The sequence below is a fragment of the Spermophilus citellus genome (genome assembly GCF_964194105.1).
Source record: "Spermophilus citellus genome assembly, chromosome: 2".
NCBI lineage: Eukaryota > Metazoa > Chordata > Mammalia > Rodentia > Sciuridae > Spermophilus > Spermophilus citellus.
In genome coordinates this window covers 124,407,307-124,429,316 of record NC_138183.1, presented here as the reverse complement: position 1 = coordinate 124,429,316, position 22,010 = coordinate 124,407,307, and the positions used below count along the sequence as shown (strand labels likewise).

The 22,010-nt window shown below is 40.4% G+C and overlaps 2 protein-coding genes across 2 annotated transcripts in view; one reads left to right on the top strand and one right to left on the bottom strand.

The window, feature by feature from the left end:
• JAM3 (junctional adhesion molecule 3) overlaps window positions 1-14,881 on the top strand; it is an 87,172-nt gene extending 72,291 nt beyond the window's left edge. Inside the window, exons 3-9 of the mRNA XM_081274199.1 lie at window positions 224-337; window positions 8,337-8,489; window positions 8,939-9,141; window positions 10,113-10,212; window positions 11,595-11,724; window positions 11,812-11,866; window positions 12,295-14,881. Coding sequence (XP_081130325.1) covers window positions 224-337; window positions 8,337-8,489; window positions 8,939-9,141; window positions 10,113-10,212; window positions 11,595-11,724; window positions 11,812-11,866; window positions 12,295-12,330 — 791 coding nt within the window. The 3' untranslated portion in view covers window positions 12,331-14,881. The remainder of the gene's footprint in view (window positions 1-223; window positions 338-8,336; window positions 8,490-8,938; window positions 9,142-10,112; window positions 10,213-11,594; window positions 11,725-11,811; window positions 11,867-12,294) is intronic.
• Window positions 14,882-15,647: 766 nt separating this feature from the next.
• NCAPD3 (non-SMC condensin II complex subunit D3) overlaps window positions 15,648-22,010 on the bottom strand; it is a 75,322-nt gene continuing 68,959 nt past the window's right edge. Inside the window, exons 33-35 of the mRNA XM_081274257.1 lie at window positions 21,649-21,726; window positions 16,943-17,165; window positions 15,648-16,864 (exon numbers count right to left, since the gene is read on the bottom strand). Coding sequence (XP_081130383.1) covers window positions 16,756-16,864; window positions 16,943-17,165; window positions 21,649-21,726 — 410 coding nt within the window. The 3' untranslated portion in view covers window positions 15,648-16,755. The remainder of the gene's footprint in view (window positions 16,865-16,942; window positions 17,166-21,648; window positions 21,727-22,010) is intronic.

The window sequence follows — 22,010 nt, the reverse complement described above, 5'->3', positions numbered from 1 at the left end:
GAAGGTGTACTCTCTAAGATCCTTACTAATGTCTTAATTGTTTTTCTGGCAAAATCTCATCTTTTTGCAAAGTCTTTTGGAACTTTGAAGGTATTGGCTGGGTTTATAATCTGCATAAAAGGGCTTTTAAACTAGAGATGGCTTACAGGGTCTGGTTATACTTGTGATCTCAGAAGTGTTCCACATTCATTGAGTGTTCATTTTTTTTTCCGTTGCTTATTAGGTGTAGAATTGTCTTGTATCATTACGGATTCACAGACAAATGACCCTAGGATTGAATGGAAGAAAATCCAAGATGACCAAACCACATACGTGTTTTTTGACAACAAAATTCAAGGTATGGTCTTAAAGTACTTTTGCCTGTTGACCTCTCCTTTGTCCACAGGCCTGGGCATGCACTTATGGCCAGCAGGATTGATAACCTGCATGTGTAGCCAGGACTGTTTTCATTTTTAAAATTTATTATGGAAAATTTCAAACATGCCAAAGTATTGAGAATAGTGTACAAACCTCCCTGCATCTGCCACTCAGCTTTAACAAATATCAATTCATTAGTTAGGACTTTATGCACAACACATCTTTTTGAGGAATCACAGTGAAAGTTTTCTCTCCTCTGCTGTCTTCTTGTCATGACCTGTGACAGGAGTGATATAAGGAGTGTATCGGACTCAGGTGTTTGTGGAGCTACCCATCATGTCCCAGGCTTGGTGCTAGGGCAGAGACAGCACTGGGCAAGCACAGGGTGTCATGGTATGACACAATGTGGTGGTGAAGGAGGTGGCACCTGGGCAGTGTGGGTTGGGGAGAGTGGGCAATTAACCAGGCAAGGGGAAGTATAAACAAATCAGGGCAGGAAAGAATGCTTCTATGTGAAGACATAGAAGCAGAGAGCTTGACTGATAGGAGTACAGTTTTCTACCACAGCTGGGGCTTGGGCAGGGAGAGGAGGAGGAGATGAGGAGATGAGGCCGGTACACTGATTGCCATGTTAGCCCACCAGAGATTCTGAGGGGAAGTTCAGTGGTCATATTTATGCTTTAGAAGATTGAAGTTTTGCAAGGAAGAGGTTGGGGATAGGGAAAACTTGGAACAGAGTGCAAGTGTCATGTCAAAATTATAGTACCTGGAGGAAGCTAATGGTGGCCTGAACTGAAGCTAATGGTATCTGTAGTAGAGATTCAAGAGAGGAACCACTAGGACATCGCTGTGGGAGTTTGGCAGAAGGCCAGGGAGCAGCGGCATGGAGTAGAAGGACATCACCTTTTTTTTCTGACAGAGAAGGAATTATCAGAAGGTCAGTACAGGTAGAGTAAGATTTTTCAGAGAAGCTGAGGGTTGAGAAAGATTTGTGGAAATAAACTGTGGTCATTTTGGTTTGTGTTCTAAATATCATCAGAAGTCATAGGCTCTTAAAAATAGTATTGTTTTGCTCACTCACATGGGACTTTCCCTCACCCCCCTATATTTAAAGAAATTGGAATATTACTCTGGGGGTAGGGAGCTGTTTTCTTTGGCACTTAAGCTGCCCTTCTGAACTGTACATACAATTTAGATCATCAGAGAAACCAAGTGAGAAGCTCTTTAAAGGATTTTCTCTTCTGGGAATTAAACATCTTACTTTTAGCCCTAGGGATGAGGAATGCAAAGAAGAGAATTCACCAAGCAGGACTCGAGGGCTAGAGGAAGACTTGAGTCTACTTTGTCTCTTCTTGTGTCTTGAGGCAGGACAGTATCAAAACCACTCTGCTGCGTCTCACCCTTTGATAGTGAACAGTTCGGTGGTTTGCTAGTATATTCACATAGTTATGCAGCCATCATCCCTATCAAATTCCAGAATATCTTCATCATCCCTGAAAGAAATCCCATCACTATAGCAGCCAGCCCCCAACTCCATCTCCCAGCAAAGCCCTTCGTCAGCTTTCTGTCTCATATCAATGTAATCTTACCTTATGTCTGGCTTCTTTCATTTAGTGTATTTCCATGATTCACTCATAGTGTAGCATATGTTAGTACCACATTCCTTTTTATGGCTGAATCATTCCTTTGAAAGTTTACCACATTATTTTATCCATTAATCAGTTGATGTACTTTTGAGTATTACCAGTAATACTGTTATGCACATTCAAATGCAGGTTTTTGATTTCTGAGGTTTTCATTTCTGAGGGATGAATGACAAGTACAATCATAGGGTCATATGGCAGTTGGATGTTTAATAATTTTTAGAAACTGACAAATTGTTTTTCAAAGCTGCTTTATCATTTGAAATTCCCATCAGCAATGTGCTTCCCATATCTTTTCCAACACTTGTTATTATCTGCTTGTTTGTTCCTAGAAGTCTTAGAGGGTATGAAGTGCCTTGTGGTTGTGATCTCCATTTTCTTGATGATAAATTAATCATTCCATGTGCCATTTGTATATTCTCTTTGGAGAAATGTCTATTCATAACTCAAGTTCATTTTTAATTTGGTTATTTGTCTATTTGTTGTTGAGTTGCAAATTGTGTGATACTGGTCCTTTATGAGATACATGATTTGCAGATAACTCTTTTCTGTTGTGTGGATTATCTTTTCACCTGTTTGTGTCCTTCGAAACATAAATTTTTAACTTTAATGAAGTCCAGAATAACCGTTTTTAACTTTTGTGATTTCAAGTTATGCAAGCCCAGAATCACTGACTGAACCATATCCCCAGCCCTCTTTTTTTTTTTTTTTTTAAGGCAGGGTCTCCTGAATTGCTAAGGCTGGCCTCAAACTTGTGATCCTCTTGCCTTAGCCTCCTGAGTGATGGGATTAGAAGTGTGTGACACTGCACCCGCTAGTATAACTTTTTTTTTTAAAAATGTGCTTGTGTTTTTAATGTCATGCTGAAGAGGAAAATATACCTTATAGCTTTGGTCTTTGTAAGAGAGTTACTTATTACTGGTCTTTTTAAGATTGTTGTTTAATTCCTTGTTTAAATTGTAATATTTCTGTGCTAGGTTTGAAGCTCTTAAGAGTGTAAGCTTGCAATTATCTTGACAAACTGCTGCCTGAGATAAAAGCCACTTTCCTATATTACTTGCAGATGTCTTCTGCTTTTGTTCTGCTTTGATAAACTGCTTATTGCAAGAATTCCAAGTTATGGTCTTGGTCATGTGGGCCAAAAGTTCAAACCTACCAATGTTGTATTGGTTAAGAAATGATGTGAAATTTCCTATAAAATCCCTGTGTACCCTCAGCTTGGGTCCCAGAATTTCAGAGCACTAGCTCATCTAGGTCTTCCAATGAAAATAAACTTGAGTTCTCCAACTCTCTGAGTGATGGTTGGTCTTTTGTTGAATTCAAATTCCACAACAATGTCTAAGAAACCATTGCTAAATCCAAGATCATGAAGATTTATGCCTTCTTTTTCTTCCCTAAGAGCTTTAAAGTATTAACTCTAATGTTAGATCTTTGTTGTAAGTGAGGTTGAGGTTCAGCTTCTTTCTTTTCCATGTGGATATCCAGCTACCCCAGCATCATTTGGGTAAAGTCATTGTTTTTTGTTTTAATCTTTTATTGATTTCATTTTTTTAAATATACGACAGCAGTGGAATGCATTACAATTCTCATTACACATATATACCACAACTTTTCATATCTCTGTTTGTATATGAAGTATGTTGACACCCAATTTAAGTCTTCATACATGTACTTTGTATAATGATGTCCATCACATTCCACCATCTTTGCTAATCCCCTGCCTGCTCCCTTTCCCTCCCACTCCTTTTCTCTATCTAGAATTCATCTAATTCTCCCATGCTCTCCCTCCCTACCCTACTATGAGTCAATCTTTTTATATCAGAGAAAATGTTGGGCTTTTTTTTTTGATTGGCTAACTTCACTTAGTATTATCTTCTCCAATGACATCCATTTACCTGCAAATGCCATGATTTTGTTCTTTTTAAATGCTGAATAAAATTCCATTGTGTATATATGCCACATTTTTTTAATCCATTCATCCACTGAAGGACATCTGGGTTGGCTGTACAGTTTAGCTATTGTGAATTGTGCTGCCATAAACATTGATGTGGCTGTGTCCCTGTAGTATGCTGTTTTTAAGTATAGTCCGATGAGAGGAATAGCTGGGTTAAATGGTGGTTCCATTCCCAGATTTCCAAGGAATCCCCATACTGTTTTCCAAATTGGTTGCACCAATTTGCAGTCCCACCAGCAATGTATGAGTGTACCTTTCTCCCCACATTCTCACCAACACTTGTTGTTTGTCTTCATAATAGCTGCCATTCTGACTGGAGTGAGATGATATATTAGAGTAGTCTTGATTTGTATTTCTGTGATTGCTAGAGAAGATGAGCATTTTTTCACGTATTTGTTGATTGATTGTATATTCTCTTCTGAGAAGTGTCTGTTCAGGTCACTGTTTTTTCAGTGTTTAGCTTTTTGATTTCTTTATATACCCTAGATATTAGTGCTCTATCTGATGTATGAGGGGTAAAAATTTGCTCCCTGGATGTAGGCTCCCTGTTCACCTCACAGATTGTTTCTTTTGCCAAGAAGAAACTTTTTAGTTTTATTCCATCCCATTTATTGATTCTTGGTTTTAATTCTTGTGCTATGGGAGTCTTATTAAGGAAGTTAGGGCCTAATCCTGCCTGATGAAGATTAGGGCCTACTTTTTTTCCTATTAGACGCAGAGTCTCTGGTTTAATTCCTAGGTCCTTGATCCACTTTGAGTTGAGTTTTGTGTATGGTGAGAGATACGATTTAATTTCATTTTGTTGCATATGTATTTCTAGTTTTCCCAGCATCATGTGTTGAAGATGCTATCTTTTCTCCAGTGCATGTTTTTGGCACCTTTGTCTAATATAAGATAATTGTAATTTTATGGGTTAGTCTCATGCCCTCTATTTTGTACCATTGGTCTACCAGCCTATTTTGGTGCCAATACCATGCTGTTTTTGTTACTATTGTTCTGTAGTATAGTTTAAGGTCTGGTATAGTGATATCACCTGCTTCACTCTTCCTGTTTAGGATTGCTTTAGCTATTCTGGGTCTCTTTATTTTTCCAGATGAATTTCATGATTGCTTTTTCTATTTCTATGAGGAATGCCATTGGGATTTTTATTGGAATTGCATTAAATCTGTATTGTGCTTTTGGTAGTATGGTCATTTTGATAATATTAATTCAGCCTATCCAAGAACAAGGTAGATTTTTCCATCTTCTAAAGTCTTCTTTGATTTCTCTCTTTAGGGTTCTGTAGTTTTCATTGTATGGACCTCTTTTGTTAAGTTGATTCCCAAGTATCTTATTTTTTTTTTTTTGAGGATATTGTGAATGGGTTAGTTTTCCTCATTTCCTTCTCAGAGGATTTGTCACTGATATACAGAAATGCCTTTGATTTATGAGTGTTGATTTTATATCCTGCTACTTTGCTGAATCTTTAAATCTGAAGCTTAATTTTGCTGGATACGAGATTCTTGGTTGGCACCCATTGTCTTTCAGAACTTGAGATATGTTATTCCAGGATCTTCTAGCTTTCAGGTTCTATATGTAATCTGATTCCTTTCTCTGTGGATTTTAAAATTCTCTCCTTGTTCTGTATGCTGGGCATTTTCATTATAATGGGTCTTGGTGTGGATCTGTTGTGATTTTGCACATTTGGCGTCCTGTAGGCTTCTTGGATTTGGATTTCCATTTCATTCTTCATGTCTGGAAAGTTTTCTGATATTATTATATTGAACAGATTGCTCATTCCTTTGGTTTGGACTTCTATGCCTTCCTCTATCCCAGTAACTCTTAAATTTGGTCATTTTATGCTATCCCGTATTTTTTGTTCTGCTCATGGTTTCTTACAATTTTTGCTGCTGTCTGCATTGTTTTCAAGATGATATATTTTATATTCATTGTCTAATGTCCTGTCTTCTAAGTGGTCTACTTTTTTGGTGATGCACTTGTTTTGAGTTTTTAATTTGGTTTTATTTCTTTCATTTCAAGGATTTCTGTTTGGATTTTTGGTATAACCTCTATCTCCAGCTGTTGAGGTGATCTTTTGCTTCTTGGATTTGTTAATGTAGCTCATTGTCAAAGTGATCTTTCACTGCCTGTATTTGTTCTGTAATGTCTTCTTTGAGATCCCAAAACATTTTAATCATGCATATCCTGACTATAATTTTTTTTCTGCTGTAGCTGTCAATTCTTTTAATGATGTGTTGTCTTGAATTGTTTGTGGTACTTTCTGAAAGAAAAGTGACCACAACACTCGGAGCAACCAAAAGATCTTTATTGCAGCAGTGCAACAAAGAGAAAAGAAAGAAGGAGAGAGAGAGGGCGGGGGAGGAAGGGAGGGAGGGAGGGAGGGAAGGAGAGGGAGGAAGCGCACGCAGGAGAGAGACAGAGAAAGCAAGAGAGAGAGGGAGCAAGAGAGAAAGAGCAAGAGAGAGGGGGGCCTGGCAGGAGGGAGTTTTTATAGCCCAAATCTAATGGGGCCTCTGGGTCTGCAAGCTGCCTTGTTGGCCTAAGGGGGGGTTAAGTGTTCAGCCTTGAGCAGGGTTGAATGTTCAGACTTGAGGCAAACAGGTGATAAAGGACTAGATAGAGGGGGTTTTGAGTGCGTGGGCTATCTTGCAGCCAACATCTGTTCAGCCTGCCCTGCAGACAACACAGTTCAGCCTGCTCTGCACCCAACACTTTCTTCCATTGTCCTTTCATGTTGCTCAAGTTTCTTTCCAGTTATGTGGGACTGCTGTGTTATTGTTTTTATACTATAGATTTGTAGTGCTCTTGCATGGTTTCAAGATCCCTCCTTTGTGGGGAAGGACAATGTTAACAGATCCCAATATCAACAATACATCACCTGTTCAGATGAAGATCCGAGCTGATAGCCATGCCCACCAAAAAATGTCAAGAAAGGTTTTCCAAGATGGAGTTGGTCTTCTTCCAGTGCCAGGGTGTCTGGTGAGGTGGGGAGAGCTGGGATGTCCTTGTGCTATGCCTAGAACACAGTCGAGTGACCTGTGTGGGAGCGGAACGCAGTCTGGAGTTCTGCAGAGGTGCTGATTTGGTGATTCTGCTACGCTGCTTGAGAGCTGTGTGTGTGTTAGTACTGCGGGCTTTGGGTCTGGAGTCCAGAATCTTACTGGAACACAGAGGCTCTGATTTCTGTTCAGGTGGTCGCAGTGCTGGTGATTTCTGCGAAAATCCGCTGTATAGGAGTCCTGTTGCATGCTCTGAGGTGTTGTATTCTGTCTAGGTGAGACCTTGTGGAGAAGCTGCCTCACTGCTTTCTTGGATTCATACCACAGAGCAGCCAGAAACAGTACCTCCTCTATTCCACCATCTTGGATCAAAAATGTTTTTTTTTTTTTTTTAATGTTACTTTTTCTTTCAATGGGGAATCCCTCCTGGGAATGATGAAAAGGAAATGAGGTTCCTGGCTTTAAGGACAGAGACACATGCAATGAATGTCTCTTAATCAGCTGCTGTTTGTTGCTCTTAGGTTACAAAGAGGAGTCAGTCCTGGTTATTGTCCTCATGTAAGATTGCTACTCAGCCTTGAGTGGGTGAGCAGGGAAAAGGCAATAAAAGGTGACTGAAAGCCACAGGGACCCTTATCTGATAGATAAGCACCCAGAAGGTGGTGGCTCTGTATGTTAAAAGCTCTCCCCAGCTTTAATTAAGAGAAATCACCCTTTCAGACCATATTGTCTCCAGGACACCCTCCCTTATCACTAAAACCAGGTAATAACCTCACCTACCCTGGTGGCCAAAAATTCAGGATTCTCAAAAACTTGATGGGGGCTATTCAAAGGATAATGAACCCATTATAAGATCAGGAAATGTAAACAAAAATGAGGGGGCTCAGTTTCCTTAAAAACTGCAACCCTGAGCACCACACCTTTCTGTTGGAGGTGGTGGTTCATGCAGTTCCTTTGCTGTCAGTCAAAAGTCAGGAGGTGGAGTTGGGTAGGACTCTGGAAACTTACCTGGAATTCCAATAAAAATGGGTGGCAGAATGGGTATGCTATCCCTCTCTGTGAGAGGACCCTCTCCCCCTTGAGTGTGTGCCCCTTTTCCTCTTTTGTCTTGTAATAAACTCATGCCTGTTACTCTTAGTGATATGTTTCAAATCCTTCTGACCTGACCCAAGAATCAGTGCTTGAAAGGGGTGGGGGGTTTCCATGGTACCTCAACTTAATGGAAGGTCTCTGCCCTGTGACAATCACAGGATTCACTTCTGTTACATGGGAATAGAAACAAACCTGTCTGCAGCCTGGCATCAATTCCTGGCCCTAGTGACCACCTTAGAGTAACAGAAATAAGATAGACCTGTTTTTTTAAAATTTTTTTTAAATATATAGGGGACCTGGCAGGTCGTGCAGAACTATTGGGGAAAACTTCCCTGAAGATCTGGAATGTGACACGGACAGACTCAGCCCTCTATCGCTGTGAGGTTGTTGCTCGGAATGACCGCAAAGAAATTGATGAAATTGCCATTGAATTAATTGTGCAAGGTAAGAGTTCATGTGAAGGTAAAGTGTTCATCTTCAGGGCTCATGAGTGTGTAGCTATAAAGTAAATCATCAGTTCCTATTTCCATTTCCGGGGATATCACATGACTTGGGGGAGGAGAGCTTGGGAGTCTGAGACTGCCTAAGTTTAGGGGGAAGGTAAGAAGGAAGTGGAGCTGCCCCCATTCTCATCAACTGTAGGAAATGCTTTAGCATACTTTATCTCCTCCACAGCATCCTCTTGAAGATGGAAGGAATTAAAAATGCATGTGTGATTGGACTTGGGGTGGCATGAACTCTGAGGGTAGGATAGTCTCCAGACGTGATGACTGGGATTGCAATGGTGCAGGAGCTTCTTGGCTGGCTTCCTTGTATTTGGAGCTGATTTAGGAAAATGTTGGATGTTGCCATGTTGCTGAGATCGTAAATACCAACCCATGTTTTTCCTGCAGTGAAGCCAGTAACCCCTATCTGCAGAGTGCCAAAGGCTGTCCCTGTAGGCAAGGCAGCAACGCTGCAGTGCCAGGAGAGCGAGGGCTATCCCCGGCCTTACTACAACTGGTATCGCAATGATGTGCCGCTGCCAACGGATTCCAGAGCCAATCCCAGATTTCGAAATTCCTCTTTTCTCTTAAACTCTGAGACAGGCACTCTGGTAAGAATCTTCTAAGAGGTGAGGATGGAGATATCTTTGTTGGGGGCAATGGATTCTTTTTGTGGAAAGAATAGTTATTAGGAGAGACAGTAAAACTATTTTGTATGACAGGAACTAAGAATCCAGGATTATTGACATTCTACAAGAAAAATAACCCTTCATTTATAAACAAGTCCTAAGAGGGTAAAATAAGGAAGGGAAACCTGTAGATATAAAAGGGACCAAGGAAGTGATATTAGCCAAGTGTTATAGGTGGACATTATTTGAGTCCTGATTTGGACTGTACAAATCATTAGTAGATAATCAGAAAAATTTGATTACTGACTGGATATTTGATGATAATAAGCAATTGCTGATTGCTTTAGGCACGATAGTGGCATTGTGATTATGGTTTTAGAAGTCTTTATTTTCTGGAGATGCATATTGAAATATTTATGGATAAAACATGTCTGGAATTTGATTCAAAATAACCCAGTGCTGGTGGTGGTGGGAAGTATATGAGGGAAGGAAACAAGATTGGTTATCAGCAAGTCACCCCAGACTTTGACAGCAAGATGGGGTTGGTTTGTGGAATACTCAACTATACATGGTAAATAGGTGGGTCTTAATAGGATCCTTAGTATTTGTTTTGACAAAGTGTTGCCTAAGGAGCAGTCCTGGTTAGAGTCCCTTCACCAAATAACAGCAAAGCACACGCAGCCTCATGTTTTAGATGTTGCTGGCTTTGGCACGTCTGGATACTAAGGGGAGCTCATTGTTGGGGAACTCTTAGGCCAGAGTGTTAGGAAAGCATGTGAGGGAGGAAGCCAGACAATGCCTGGGATGCCACAGGAAAACCAGAAGCAAATTAGCAGATTCTGACTACATTCTGGACTCTGTAGGACCTTGGCAGCTTTACCTTCCTCACTCCTATCCCTTAGAGGGCTGCCCTTATGATTGGTCTCAGTATTTACCTTCATTTCTTGAAACAGGTTTTCAGCGCTGTTCATAAGGAGGACTCTGGGCAGTATTATTGCATTGCTTCCAATGATGCAGGCTCAGCCAAGTGTGAGGAACAAGAGATGGAAGTCTGTGAGTTACTTTTTGGAAAGATTTTATTTAAAGACTGGGAAGTGAATAGAATATTTAAAATTGAATATTAGATGGTCAGTTTAGACAGTGTTCTGCCATAGGTCGCCTTTCTTTTGGAGCTGACGGGATTCACCAAGATCCCTGGGGGAAGTTTAAGGAAGGATGAGAAAATGCTATATCTAGATAAGTAGGTCTCTAAAAGAGACCTTCTGAGGTCTCCTGGTGCTGGAAACATGACCAGTCATGTAACTTTCACAGAGTGTAATTAATGCCCTTTCTCTGGTAATTGATAGAATCATCAAAATACAAGGTGGTATAAGGCTTTTGGAAAATTTTCCAGTTACAAATTATTTTGCAGGAAGCTGATTGACACTGATTTTTTTTTTTTTTTTGGTCCAACTAATTTTACCCTGCTCTGTGATATGCCTTCTCTAGGGTACTGGTTATAAAGGGAGGTTGTTGGAAGGAAGAGGGAGTGGATGGGGTATGTCTGAACCACTTGGGGAATTTTATGACCTTTTCCCTCTTCTCTGTTTGCAACAATTGCAGAGTAGGGTTTCAAAAATTGCTTGATGATAAGAACCATTTGGACCACTGTTTAACAGAAAGATAGAAGAGCCTTCCCTAGTTATATGCTAGAAATTTGTGTGTATAATAAACAAGCATTCCAGTGATTCTTGTCTATCAAATTTGGGAAACTGCTTTAGGGCTATTTTCTCCTGAGTAAGAATCCTGAGTTGATAGTTTCCTGCACATTTTTACATGCACTGTTATTTGCATAAAGGAAGCAGCCACTGTTGTTCTCAAATTACAGGTGGCCAAAGTGCCTTTGCCCAGTATAGAAATGAGAAAAAGGAATGCAGGGGTTATCTTCTAAGGGGGCTTAAAAATAGGAGGCCTGCTAATGGAGTGAAAGGGCAAGTTTTCACTTAGTACTTTTTTCTTTTAAGGCTTCAAATTAATTTTCTTCCCTTAAAATAGTCTACAACAAATAAGGGTTCTGGAAATTAGGATTTTTTTCCCTCTCCTTACATTCCCTGGCTCCTAATTCTAGACTTAATATAACCATTTCTTGCATTAATAGTATTCTCAGGCATATAGCCAGCCAGAGGATTTTAAAAGATGAGCCCCTCTTAATTCAGTCTTCATTGTGACTGCATTTGAACCATTACAGTCTCAGTACTTTATATATGGTATTAGGGGTTGTGGTGTCCTGTGTGTTCTAGTCTAGAAAGATTTTAAATGTTCTCAAAATACTCTCCTGGCTAGGGTAGACATGAGAGGGCAGAAGGGTAAGTGAAGCAGTGAGACACAGGTAGATCAAGGTTTTTTAAGAACAGATAGTGTGTATCATCCCTCCATACAAACCTCCTTTTCTACAGATGACCTGAACATTGCTGGAATTATTGGGGGTGTTCTGGTTGTTCTTGCTGTCTTGGCCCTGATAACGTTGGGCATCTGTTGTGCATATAGACGCGGCTACTTCATCAACAATAAACAAGATAGAGAAAGGTGAGCCTGCCTTACATGAGAAAAGCAAAGTGCAGCCTGGCATTAATATGATAAACACACCACTGAACTGCCCTCTTCTGTTCACAGTTACAAGAGCCCAGGGAAGCCTGATGGAGTTAACTATATCAGGACAGATGAGGAGGTAAGGAGGAAAGAGATTAGGTAGCATTTAGAAAAGCTGGGGGTGGGGTGGGGAGATTTATACATGGTATCAGGGATTGTGGTTTCCTGTGTGTTCTAGACTAGAAAGATTTTAAATGTTCTCAGTTTACCCAGTGGGAAAATGGCATTCTAGCTTGGAAATGGAGGGGCCCATAGGAATATTTCTGAGTTATATTGCAAACCCTGAGCTCCTCAACTCTGCACAGGTAACCTGTGCACAGCAGTGACACTGACACTTTGCAGGCTCTAGTGGATGCCACTGTTTAAATGTGATCATTTCTTCTCTTTTGTTTTGCCCTTGGTTTCCTCTTTGGAGACTTGTTTAGCCCCTGTGTGATTTAACCAGTTCTCTTATTCACAACCTCATGACAACTCTGGATTGCTTCTAATTTTACACTGGTTTTGCAGGGTGACTTCAGACACAAGTCATCGTTTGTGATCTGAGACCTGGCGGTGTGGCTGAGAGCATATGCAGATACCTCTACTAGAAAGAAACTCCTGTCAAGGGCAGTCATGAGCCAAGTGCACTTGGACAGAGCTAGACACTCATGCAGAAGCTTTTTGTTTTGGCCAAAGTTGACCACTACTCCTTTCTTACTCTTTTAACAAGCCACACAAATAAAGGAATCTTCCACAAGATGGGCACAGTAACCACAAGGAAAAGGAACTGAGTTCATGAGTTGGGTCTCCAACCTATTGCTGACCCAATTTTCACATGGGTATTAGGGTGATCTGAAAGGTCTTGCCCATATCTGTTCTCTTGGGCTGGGCACCACAGATCTGATTTTGCCACTGCTTGTTCATTAGCCATAAGCACTGGCCACAAGAGGATGAGGTGACTTGACAGCAACAATGTGAGCATGGCACAAGGTCTTCAGTTGCCATTTCCAGTAATAACTTCAGAAAAGGATTTGCATGCAGTGCCTCATTCCATGGGCCCGCAGGTCTCTTCTTAAGGCTCTGGTGATCAGTGTTGTTGTGTCCATCTTGGAGAATCTTTTTGGATCAGCATTTTATAAAAACAACCAAAATCAGGAAGGTAAATGGCTTGCTGGAAGAAGGTTGTTCTTACCCAAAGAACCCTGCTAGTCCATGAAGGTATAAGGATTTAAGGAAAACTTCATCTTTGGCTAAAGTCTGAAATGGTACTGAAAGATTCTTTTCAGTGGGTCTTGCTTATTTTATAAAATTTTACATTCTAAATTTTTCTAAAGATGTATTTTGATTATTGAAAAGAAAATTTCTATTTAAACTGTAAATATATTGTCATACAGTGTTTTAAAAACTATTTTTTTTAAGAGTTTCACTTAAGATAGAAGTTCTAAGCTACTAGTATTAAATTGGAAAGTACCAATAGTTGAGAGTATTTTACCCAATGAATCCTCTCAAGGAGACTTACTAGAACATTCCTTTGTCCATGTGCTTTAGCATTTTTCATTAGAAAACTTATGCCATGTGTACCTCAGACCATTATTACTTAGGAAACTTTTAGAAAATTCCAGTCTAGCCCTGTTGACATCTGCTTGCATCTCTCCAAAAGAAACTTAGGGAGCTCTCAGGTTAGCTCTGAACTGCCTTTTCCTGAGATCACAACTGCCTGTGCCCGGAGACTGCCAGAGAAGCCCTTAGACACCTGTAGTGACCACGATGATACATTTTTGGAGTTAAGTCAGATACCACTGACTTGTAGGTGCTGGTGAGAAGACCCACTGTGTCTTCACAGTCCTTACCACAGCTGTGTCCCTATTAGCTTCAGTAGTGTTATTTGCTGTATAGCTCTTAGAGGTTCTAATGTGGCCACTTAGGAAACTTGGTGTCTTCTGTGTGGCATCCCAGCCTTAAGGTTCCTGAGACAGACCTTCTTTTGGTTGTAGCTGGCTCACAAATCAGCCATTGCTATTTGGTTTTTAAGTTAATTTTAATTGTGTAGTTCATAAGACTGTCTAGGCCAAAGGCCATTTTGAAACCAGATCTGTCAACTTAAGTAATATTTTTAAAAGAAAATGAATCCAGCTGTTTCTCTTTACTATGAAGAAAGCACCCTGACACCATAGGTTCTCTCTATCCTTCATAATAAACCATTATGTGGTGGCAGCCAGTCCAGCCTTTTGAAGACTATAAGGAAGTGCAGCCAGGTCAAAGCACGATGGTGAGGAAAGTAAAATGCCTGCCTGAATCAAAAGCAGTTTTCTAATTTTAATTTTAACTCTTTTATCTACCTGAGACACTGTTCACTTTGTGGGAGACATTAGAAACTTGGCCTAAAAGCCTTTGTTCTTCAAGAGTAGATTTTTCAGCTTCAAATACAGTGCTGTGTTGGACTCATGATGTGAAGTGGGTTGAATCAAGGAGCTTCTCAGAGGTGCGCCTAATTCCATGTGTGCCTGGAGGGTGGCTTTTTTGTAGAATGTAGTCACCTTGTAATTCAGATTTCAGTGTCTTAATTTTTTTTAATACTTTTGGTTTTTTAAATTGAATACTTGAGACATGTTGACTTTAATTTAAAGTTATATGAAATATTGTGCTGTGGGATATTTGGCAGGAACAGCAGGCAACTCTCCCACACTTTGTCAGTGGTACCAGTCTTGCATTTGCATCTTGAATGCTTAGAGTTGAGACTTGTTTTTTCATGTCTGCCACCTCCTGGAAGGTCACTCCCCCAGTCTCTAACTGCTGAGGAATAACATGCTAGCCTTTTTGGCTGTAATAGTGATAGGGTGGCCTTATTACCTCCCTTCTTACACCCTAGAGCCTTCTGCCCTAGTGCCATGGAACTGGCTCTGATGCGTGGAACTTGGGAAACTGTTAACTATAACTGTAAAACTACATACAGAGAAGGAGCACCCATGTTTCTTTAAGATGTGAATGTGACTAAAGAAGCCTGTACAAGGATGTTCTCTGGCCTGACATGGATGTTGCTGTACATAGTTGTTACAGACTTGTACTAACACACCTATAATGTGGTATTTGTTTAAACCTCATTTATAAAAGCTTTAAAAAAAATCTCTTCATTCTTTCTTGATTGTGCTTATGTTAACGTTCATGTGTTCTCCTAGCATTTTATTAGGCAGGTACACTGAAAAGGTATTGCTGTCTGTGGGGAAGTCAGTACCTGAACTTGGAACCAAGTGTGCGTTTACTCACAAGCAGCTTTTTGAGTCACTCAACCAGTGATGAAGCTATCTTTGTCACAGATCATTTATGGCAGAGCTGTGGGTGGAGCACAGTAACTTTCCTTCTTCCAAATCTAACTAATACACATGCTGAAAACACAAATACTGCTGGGCGTGGTAGCACACAACTGTAATCCTAGAGGCTTGGGAGGCCGAGGCAGGAGGATCTCAAATCAAATTCAAGACCAGTCTCACCAACTTCAGTGAGACCATCTCAAAAAAAAAAAAAAAAAAGGGCTGGGATGTAGCTTTATGGTTAAGTGCCCCTGGATCTAATCCCTGGTACCAAACAACAAGAAAAAAACCCCTACAAATATTAACTTTGGGGGTGGGGATGTTGCATGGTGGTAGAGCACTTGCCTAGCATGTGTTAGGTCCTGGATTGATCCCTAGCACTTAGAAAAAAATTCAGCATGAGTTATTAAAAAAACAAAACAAAATACCAATATGTTTACACTTTTGCCTTTATAATAATGGAATCAGAAAATGGAACCAGTCAGGCATGGTGACCAGCTGCTGAGGCAGGAGGATGGCTTGAGGATGGCTCAGGAGTTGGGTGGGGGTTGGGGTAGAGGTGGAGCCTGGGCAACAAAATGAGACCTTGTCTCTCTCACCCACACACCAACAAAAAAAAAAAAGAAAAGCCAACTGAATTTCATCCTAGGCATTCTTGGACAAACATTATTTTAAGTTCGCCTGCTAGTGCCAATAAAAAGAGACTCAAGTTACACCCCCACTGTAAAGCAATCCTTAACAGAATTTCATATAAATCAGCCTCAGTGCTATTTCACATAAGGAACATCAAGCTGTGTTTTAAAAAGTAAGACTCGTGCTAATAAGGCTGTTATTAAAAGGCAGACAGCTTCCATATGGGAACAAAGGCAGGTGGCAGATGAACCAAACCTTAAGGAAAAACATAATCATCTTTTTCTTAACAGGAAAGACTTGGTTTCATTCTTAAATACTTTATGTAAACTTAATACAACTACCAATGAAAGCCCTGTTTCTAAAAATCAAAAAATTCTACTGAATACTAGAAGACTATTTTTTATGCTTGACCTTTATTATACTTCATTTTAGAAAGCTGTACATTTTTAAAAATCTGCAATTATAAATAATAGAAAAAATATAACAATTGAAATTTAGACATTAGACATGGGAAAATATTTACTATAAGGAATTTAAACAAGCTAACAGCAGCTTGATTCATATAAAAAACTGAAATTTTCCAAGTTGTGTTCATTAAAGACCAGATTATAGCTTATCAGAATGGATAAAATTATGATATTAAATAGCTTAACTTTAGGATAAGAAAATCTAAACCTGGCATTTCTCTTATTTCACAATTTTTTTAAAAATGTTTTTTTAGTTGTAGATGGACACAATACCTTTATTTTATTTTTATGCGGTGCCAGGGATCGAACCCAGTGCCTCACGCATGCTACGCAAGCGTTCTACCACTGAGCCAGAACCCCAGCCCTATTTCACAATTTTTTAACCACATATATCATGAAGAAAAATAACACAAGGTTGGTCAGCCAAACACAGGTGAACAAATACAGCACTGGGACAGATCCTAAGGAAAAGCTTTGGTATTACACAATGAAACATTGCCTGAGGCATACAGCAAATGCTTCCTCTGCCTTTCCATGCTCAGGATTCAAGAATGTTCCCTTGGGCTCTTGAACACACTATTTCAGTTGGCTGTTTTCAGGGGGCTCTTTCGGAGGGATCTCCGACTGGGGTTTGGGTTGTCTTTATTCCTGGCTGGAGACTTCACATTCCACTGCTGAGGCTGGGGAGGTCTAGGAGAAGAAATGAGACAGTGATTCTGAAACTAAAAGAAAAACCCTGATCAAAACAGAACTCTTTGGTAAACTTACGGTTTATCAGGCAATGATAAACATAAAATGTCATTTCCTTGACTCTGGGCTTCAGTTTTCTCTGAAAGGGAGTCAAAACAGAAATTCAGTTTTCCCAGATCTTCAAAGCCAGCTAATGTATCAGACAAGAAGGAAACTGAGAACTTGCCTTTGGCTGAAAAAGAAGTCCATGGTGTCCCTATGTAACTGACCCCTGCTCCAAATGTGACATCACTGATGGATTCTGGGGAAAAGAGAAACAGCACTGTCATACATGGGTATGAGACACAGTCACCTGAGCAAGTCAGTTAACAAGCTCTGCTCTGGTTTCTTTTACCCCAGCTAGCAGGCCTCAATCTGACCTTTCCCCAGGACTTGGCAGTGTAGAGAAACTCTTTTTCTCCTGGAAGCTCTTCCTTCCTCTGACCACAGCCCTCCTCGGCTGCTCTGCAGCCTCTGTATTGTCCTTGCTCCTGTCTCTTGCTTCTCACTCAACCTTCATCTTTAAGGACTCCCAAGTGCTAAGGACCAGCAATTCCACTCAGAGCCCTTCAGGTCTGGGTTCTATACTCCCTATTGTTCCTCATCTGAGTTCCCTGAAGAGATATCTCCGGCTTTACCTCTGCTCCTGACATGCTCCTTTTGTATTTCCAGCAAATAGATAATCTGTAGAAATACCAGCCATCATTAGCTACTCTGCCACAGTGACCAGGTCCTGTGCATTCTAGTTTCCAAATATCCCTCCAACCTTGCTAGCTGTATTCCTGCCTTGCCACGAACATTTCAATGCACCTCACCCCTCACCTTTCCTTTCATGGTGCTGTCCAATTCTGTGACCTTACCTCCTCCAGCTGTATCCTTGGGAGGCTGGAGAGCTCACAGCCTAGGAACATTGACTGGGTTTGCACTAACTATGGCTGTATCTTACTAAGAACTATACCAGAACCTCAATTCTCTTCATCTCTAAAATGGGAGTAAAAATGTATCTATCTTATGGGATGGAGCAAGGATTAAATGAGACCAATTATGTAAGTACTTAATACAATATTTGGTACAAGGTAATTGCTGAAGAAATGTTAGCTACTAGTATAATTTATTAGCTACTATCCCCTATGTCACTGGAGTGACATTTAATTAAAGTCCTTTAATTAAATATCTGGTAGTTACTAACCTTCTTAGGTATCTCAATGACTCTATTCCCAGGAGGGCCTAAATTCCATTCTTGGTTTGAGTTGGCCCGAGCTGCCTTTACAAACTTATATGCACACGCACACTCTGCGTTCTATCTGCATTTACCCCATCTGTGCATCACTGTTCTCTGAACTGTCACACTGTGTGCACACTCCAGCTCCTTGGCCTAGCCTGCCCATCCCATCTACCCACAACATCCCCACTGTGTAGACCACTTCCAGGGGGCGGAGCACATACTCAACTGCACATCTGATGCCCTCCTTTCTGCAAACACATTTGTGGGGTGAGCTTAGAGTTCTAACCATTCTTTATACACTGTCACTTCTGAGTACAGACTGAACTGAACTAGTCAATGTTTTCTTGTTTTTGCAGTAGTGGAGATAGGACCTAGGTCCTCACACATGGCAGGCAAACATTCTATCCCTGGGCTACATCCTCAGCCCCCTGGCCCTTTTATTTTTATTTTTTTGAGACAAGAGTTTTGCTCTTAACGAGGCTGGCCTTGAACTTACCATCCTCCTGCTTCAGCCTCCTGAGTAAATGGGATAGCAGGTGCACACCACCACACCCAGCCTAGTCTGGGTCCTAAAATCCACTGCAGTGCTATGTACCTGAGTGCTACTCAGAATTCATTAATAGTGGCAGAAAATTCTATCTCCAGTGCCTCCATTAAAGTAGCTCAGCACTTTTTTCTGTTCCTGTGAATTTTCTCTTTCCAGTGTTGTCATCTGGAATTCCCCTTCCATACAGATTACTTTTCTCATTCACAAATCTCTATATTCCAGGTGACATGTTTCCCATATTTACAAAAGAATCTATGTTATGGCTCTTACATCCCCAGTGCACTCTCCTTAGAATCAAAGGCAGAAGGGTCTTTGCTGCTTGCATTATTAAAGCAGTGAGAGAGACGTACTAAAATCCCCCACAGATTTCTAGTTAAAACTCTAGCTCTGAAAATGATTCCTTTCCATTTAGCAAAACCACTGTGTGAACACCACTGGTGGGCTACAATGGTTGAGCTGGGTAGTCATTTTCCTACTGGTTTTTTTTTTTTTTTTGTTTGTTTTTTTTTTTGTTTTTTTTTTTTTTTTTTTTGTGCTAGGGATTGAACCTAGGGCCTTATGAATGCGAGGCAAGCACTTTAGCAACTGAGCTACATCCCCAGCCCCCTTCCTACTGGTTTTGCAGAGTAGAGATCACTTCCTAACAGTCACCCAACTAAACTTTAGAGTTACCAAAAGAATTTGCATTCCCAGACCATGTTGGAATCAGCACTGATAATCAGCACTGATAAGTCTCTGATAATTCTCTCAAGAAAGAGAGTTAATAGGAAACCATTCTTTAAGCATTTCTCCTGTTTCACAAAAGAGATGAATAGAAGTTGCACCAACAGAAACATTACATTATGCTGCCTGGAGAAATAGCAAGTGCTCTCCTGACCCAGTGACACCTGAGTCTTATTTTCAGTGTGAAGATGAGTCCACACATGCAAATTAAAGTGGCATTAATGTACCATGTCATGTTTCACTGCTGAGGAACAAATGCTGCTAGGAAACAAAATGAAGACTGAAATCAGGGACTCATGAAATAAGAATAACTAAAATGAGATGTATTCTTCCTGTTTCTTCAGCAATATGGCACCTAACTGCCAAAATAGACACATCTGATACCCCCGAGGCAGGAAAAGAACAGAGAATATACATAAACTTTTTCTCTTTGAAAGAAGCTGGTTATTTTACATATATAACATTACACATGTGAAATATACAGGAAGCCATCATTACCCACTGACTGTCATCCAGTTGTTTGAGGAAAGATGCAAGGTGGGAATTCTGTCATCCATCAATCTCCCTTAAAAGAGGGCCCTGTGTAAAAACTAGCTATAACCCTGTAAACATTCTAAACTATAGTATCACAGGTTAATAGAATCAAAAGCAAGCAGCTAGGACACAGGAGGTATGCAGTAGAAGTGAAGTGACTACAGGTGTGACAAACAGTGGCTAATCTTGTGTAGCTCTCCTACCACAGAACATCTTAGCACTATGGTCATCTCTTAATGCCAGGATCAGAGGATGTAAAGATGGGCTGAAGGTGACACAGAGGTTGGAATCAGAAGCTTGAGCTCAGCCCCCAGTTCTGCCACTGAATAGATCTCTACAATACCTCCCATGTCCCAGGCTCTGTGGTCTGTCTTGTGGAGACAGGAATAGAAAAGCTTGCAAACAGTCAGCAAGGATGGACAGAAAATGGACAGAAGTGTGATGAGCACTGCTGAGAGGATCAGAGGGCCACGGGAGGGTGCCTGCTCTAGCCTGAAGGTTCCAGATGAAGACATGGCATGTGAAGCCTGTACATGGCTTGTACAAGTATCCAAGGGGACTGCACATGGCTGGGGTACATAAAGTGGGGACATGCAGAAACACATCAGGCAGCATTTGGAAAGAACAGTACATATTTTGGACAGTAACAGTTTCCTTATAATAAAGGTTGAGTGTACCCAGCCGGAAAAGTGGAAATCTAGCATTTTCTAAAACCTGACATTTTTTGATGGAAAAGTAAGTAGGAAATTACATGTGTGACCTCTTAAGATGGGTCACAGGCACACTAAAAATATTATATAAAATTACTCTGAGGTTATGTATATAAGGTATATATGAGACACAAATGAATTTTCTACTTACTCTTGGGTCCCATTCCCAAGATACCTCATTATATATACACAAATATTCCATAATCCAAAATATCTGAAATCTGAAACACTTATTGTCCCAAAACTTTTGGATAAGAGATCCTCAACCTGCATAATCATTTTCTCATAATAATGGTTTTCATGGAGTTTGAATCAATAAGAAGTTATAAAACAAAAACTGGAGGGAAAAATACTCTTCTTGCTTGCCTCTATTTTGAAATAAAAAGAATGGGACAACCTCTTTTTTTTTTCAAAGAAAGAGCAACTAGTGGGGAATAAGAAGACAAAGGCTCTCAACATAGGTGGGATATAATCCTTGACACAACACTAGACTGCTAACCTCGGTTTGCTCCAAAATGGAGCTCTATGACATACCAGGCACCTGCCAGAGCTATCCTCTGACCTTTCCCTAGGGCAGCCCAGCTTCACACACCAAGTATACCTGTCCAAGCAGGGAGGTGGTGACAGGGCTGCCTCCACAAATGGTGCAGTCTGGGTCAGTGACCTGAACTAGCTGTGCCTCAGGCTTCACATCTGTCACACAGGATCCCTCATAGGTTGTTGTGAGATTTAACTGAGTTAACACATATACAAATATTGGGGAGAATACCCGACAATCCATCAGTCAGTGCTCACTTAAGTAAGCATATGGCACCTAAATATTGTAGTGAAATATTCAGAATGAAGCAGTCCGAATATTGCACTACAATGTGGCCAATTGTCAGGAGAGGCTTTATCCAATTACAAGAACTATCTTTCAAGAGAAAGAATATTAGCACAACTCTATCAAATACATGACTGTAGGAGAGGGCAGGAGAAGCCAAGCTTATTCAAACTGGCTACTTACTCTCAGGGGTGCTGATTGCTCGTTTAGTTACATGGTCAATAGCTCCATTAGACTCTCGCTCCAAGCTGTAGGAAGATGCTAGGATAAAATGGAAAAGTCTTATCTGTTTAAAAAAAAATAACAACAAAAAACCCAACACAATATCATAGAACAAAACAAGCAAATAAGAAAACATAAGATATGTATAGCAAAATTAAAATCACTAATGTTTAAAGTGTTTTCATAGAGATGATTCAGAAAGAACTACAAATAAATGATACAATGAACAAAAACATGTTCATTCTCACTAGGATTCCAAGACATGGAAATTAAAATCATACCATTTTTGGTCTACAGAGCTTAGCAAAGACAATGGAAAATTA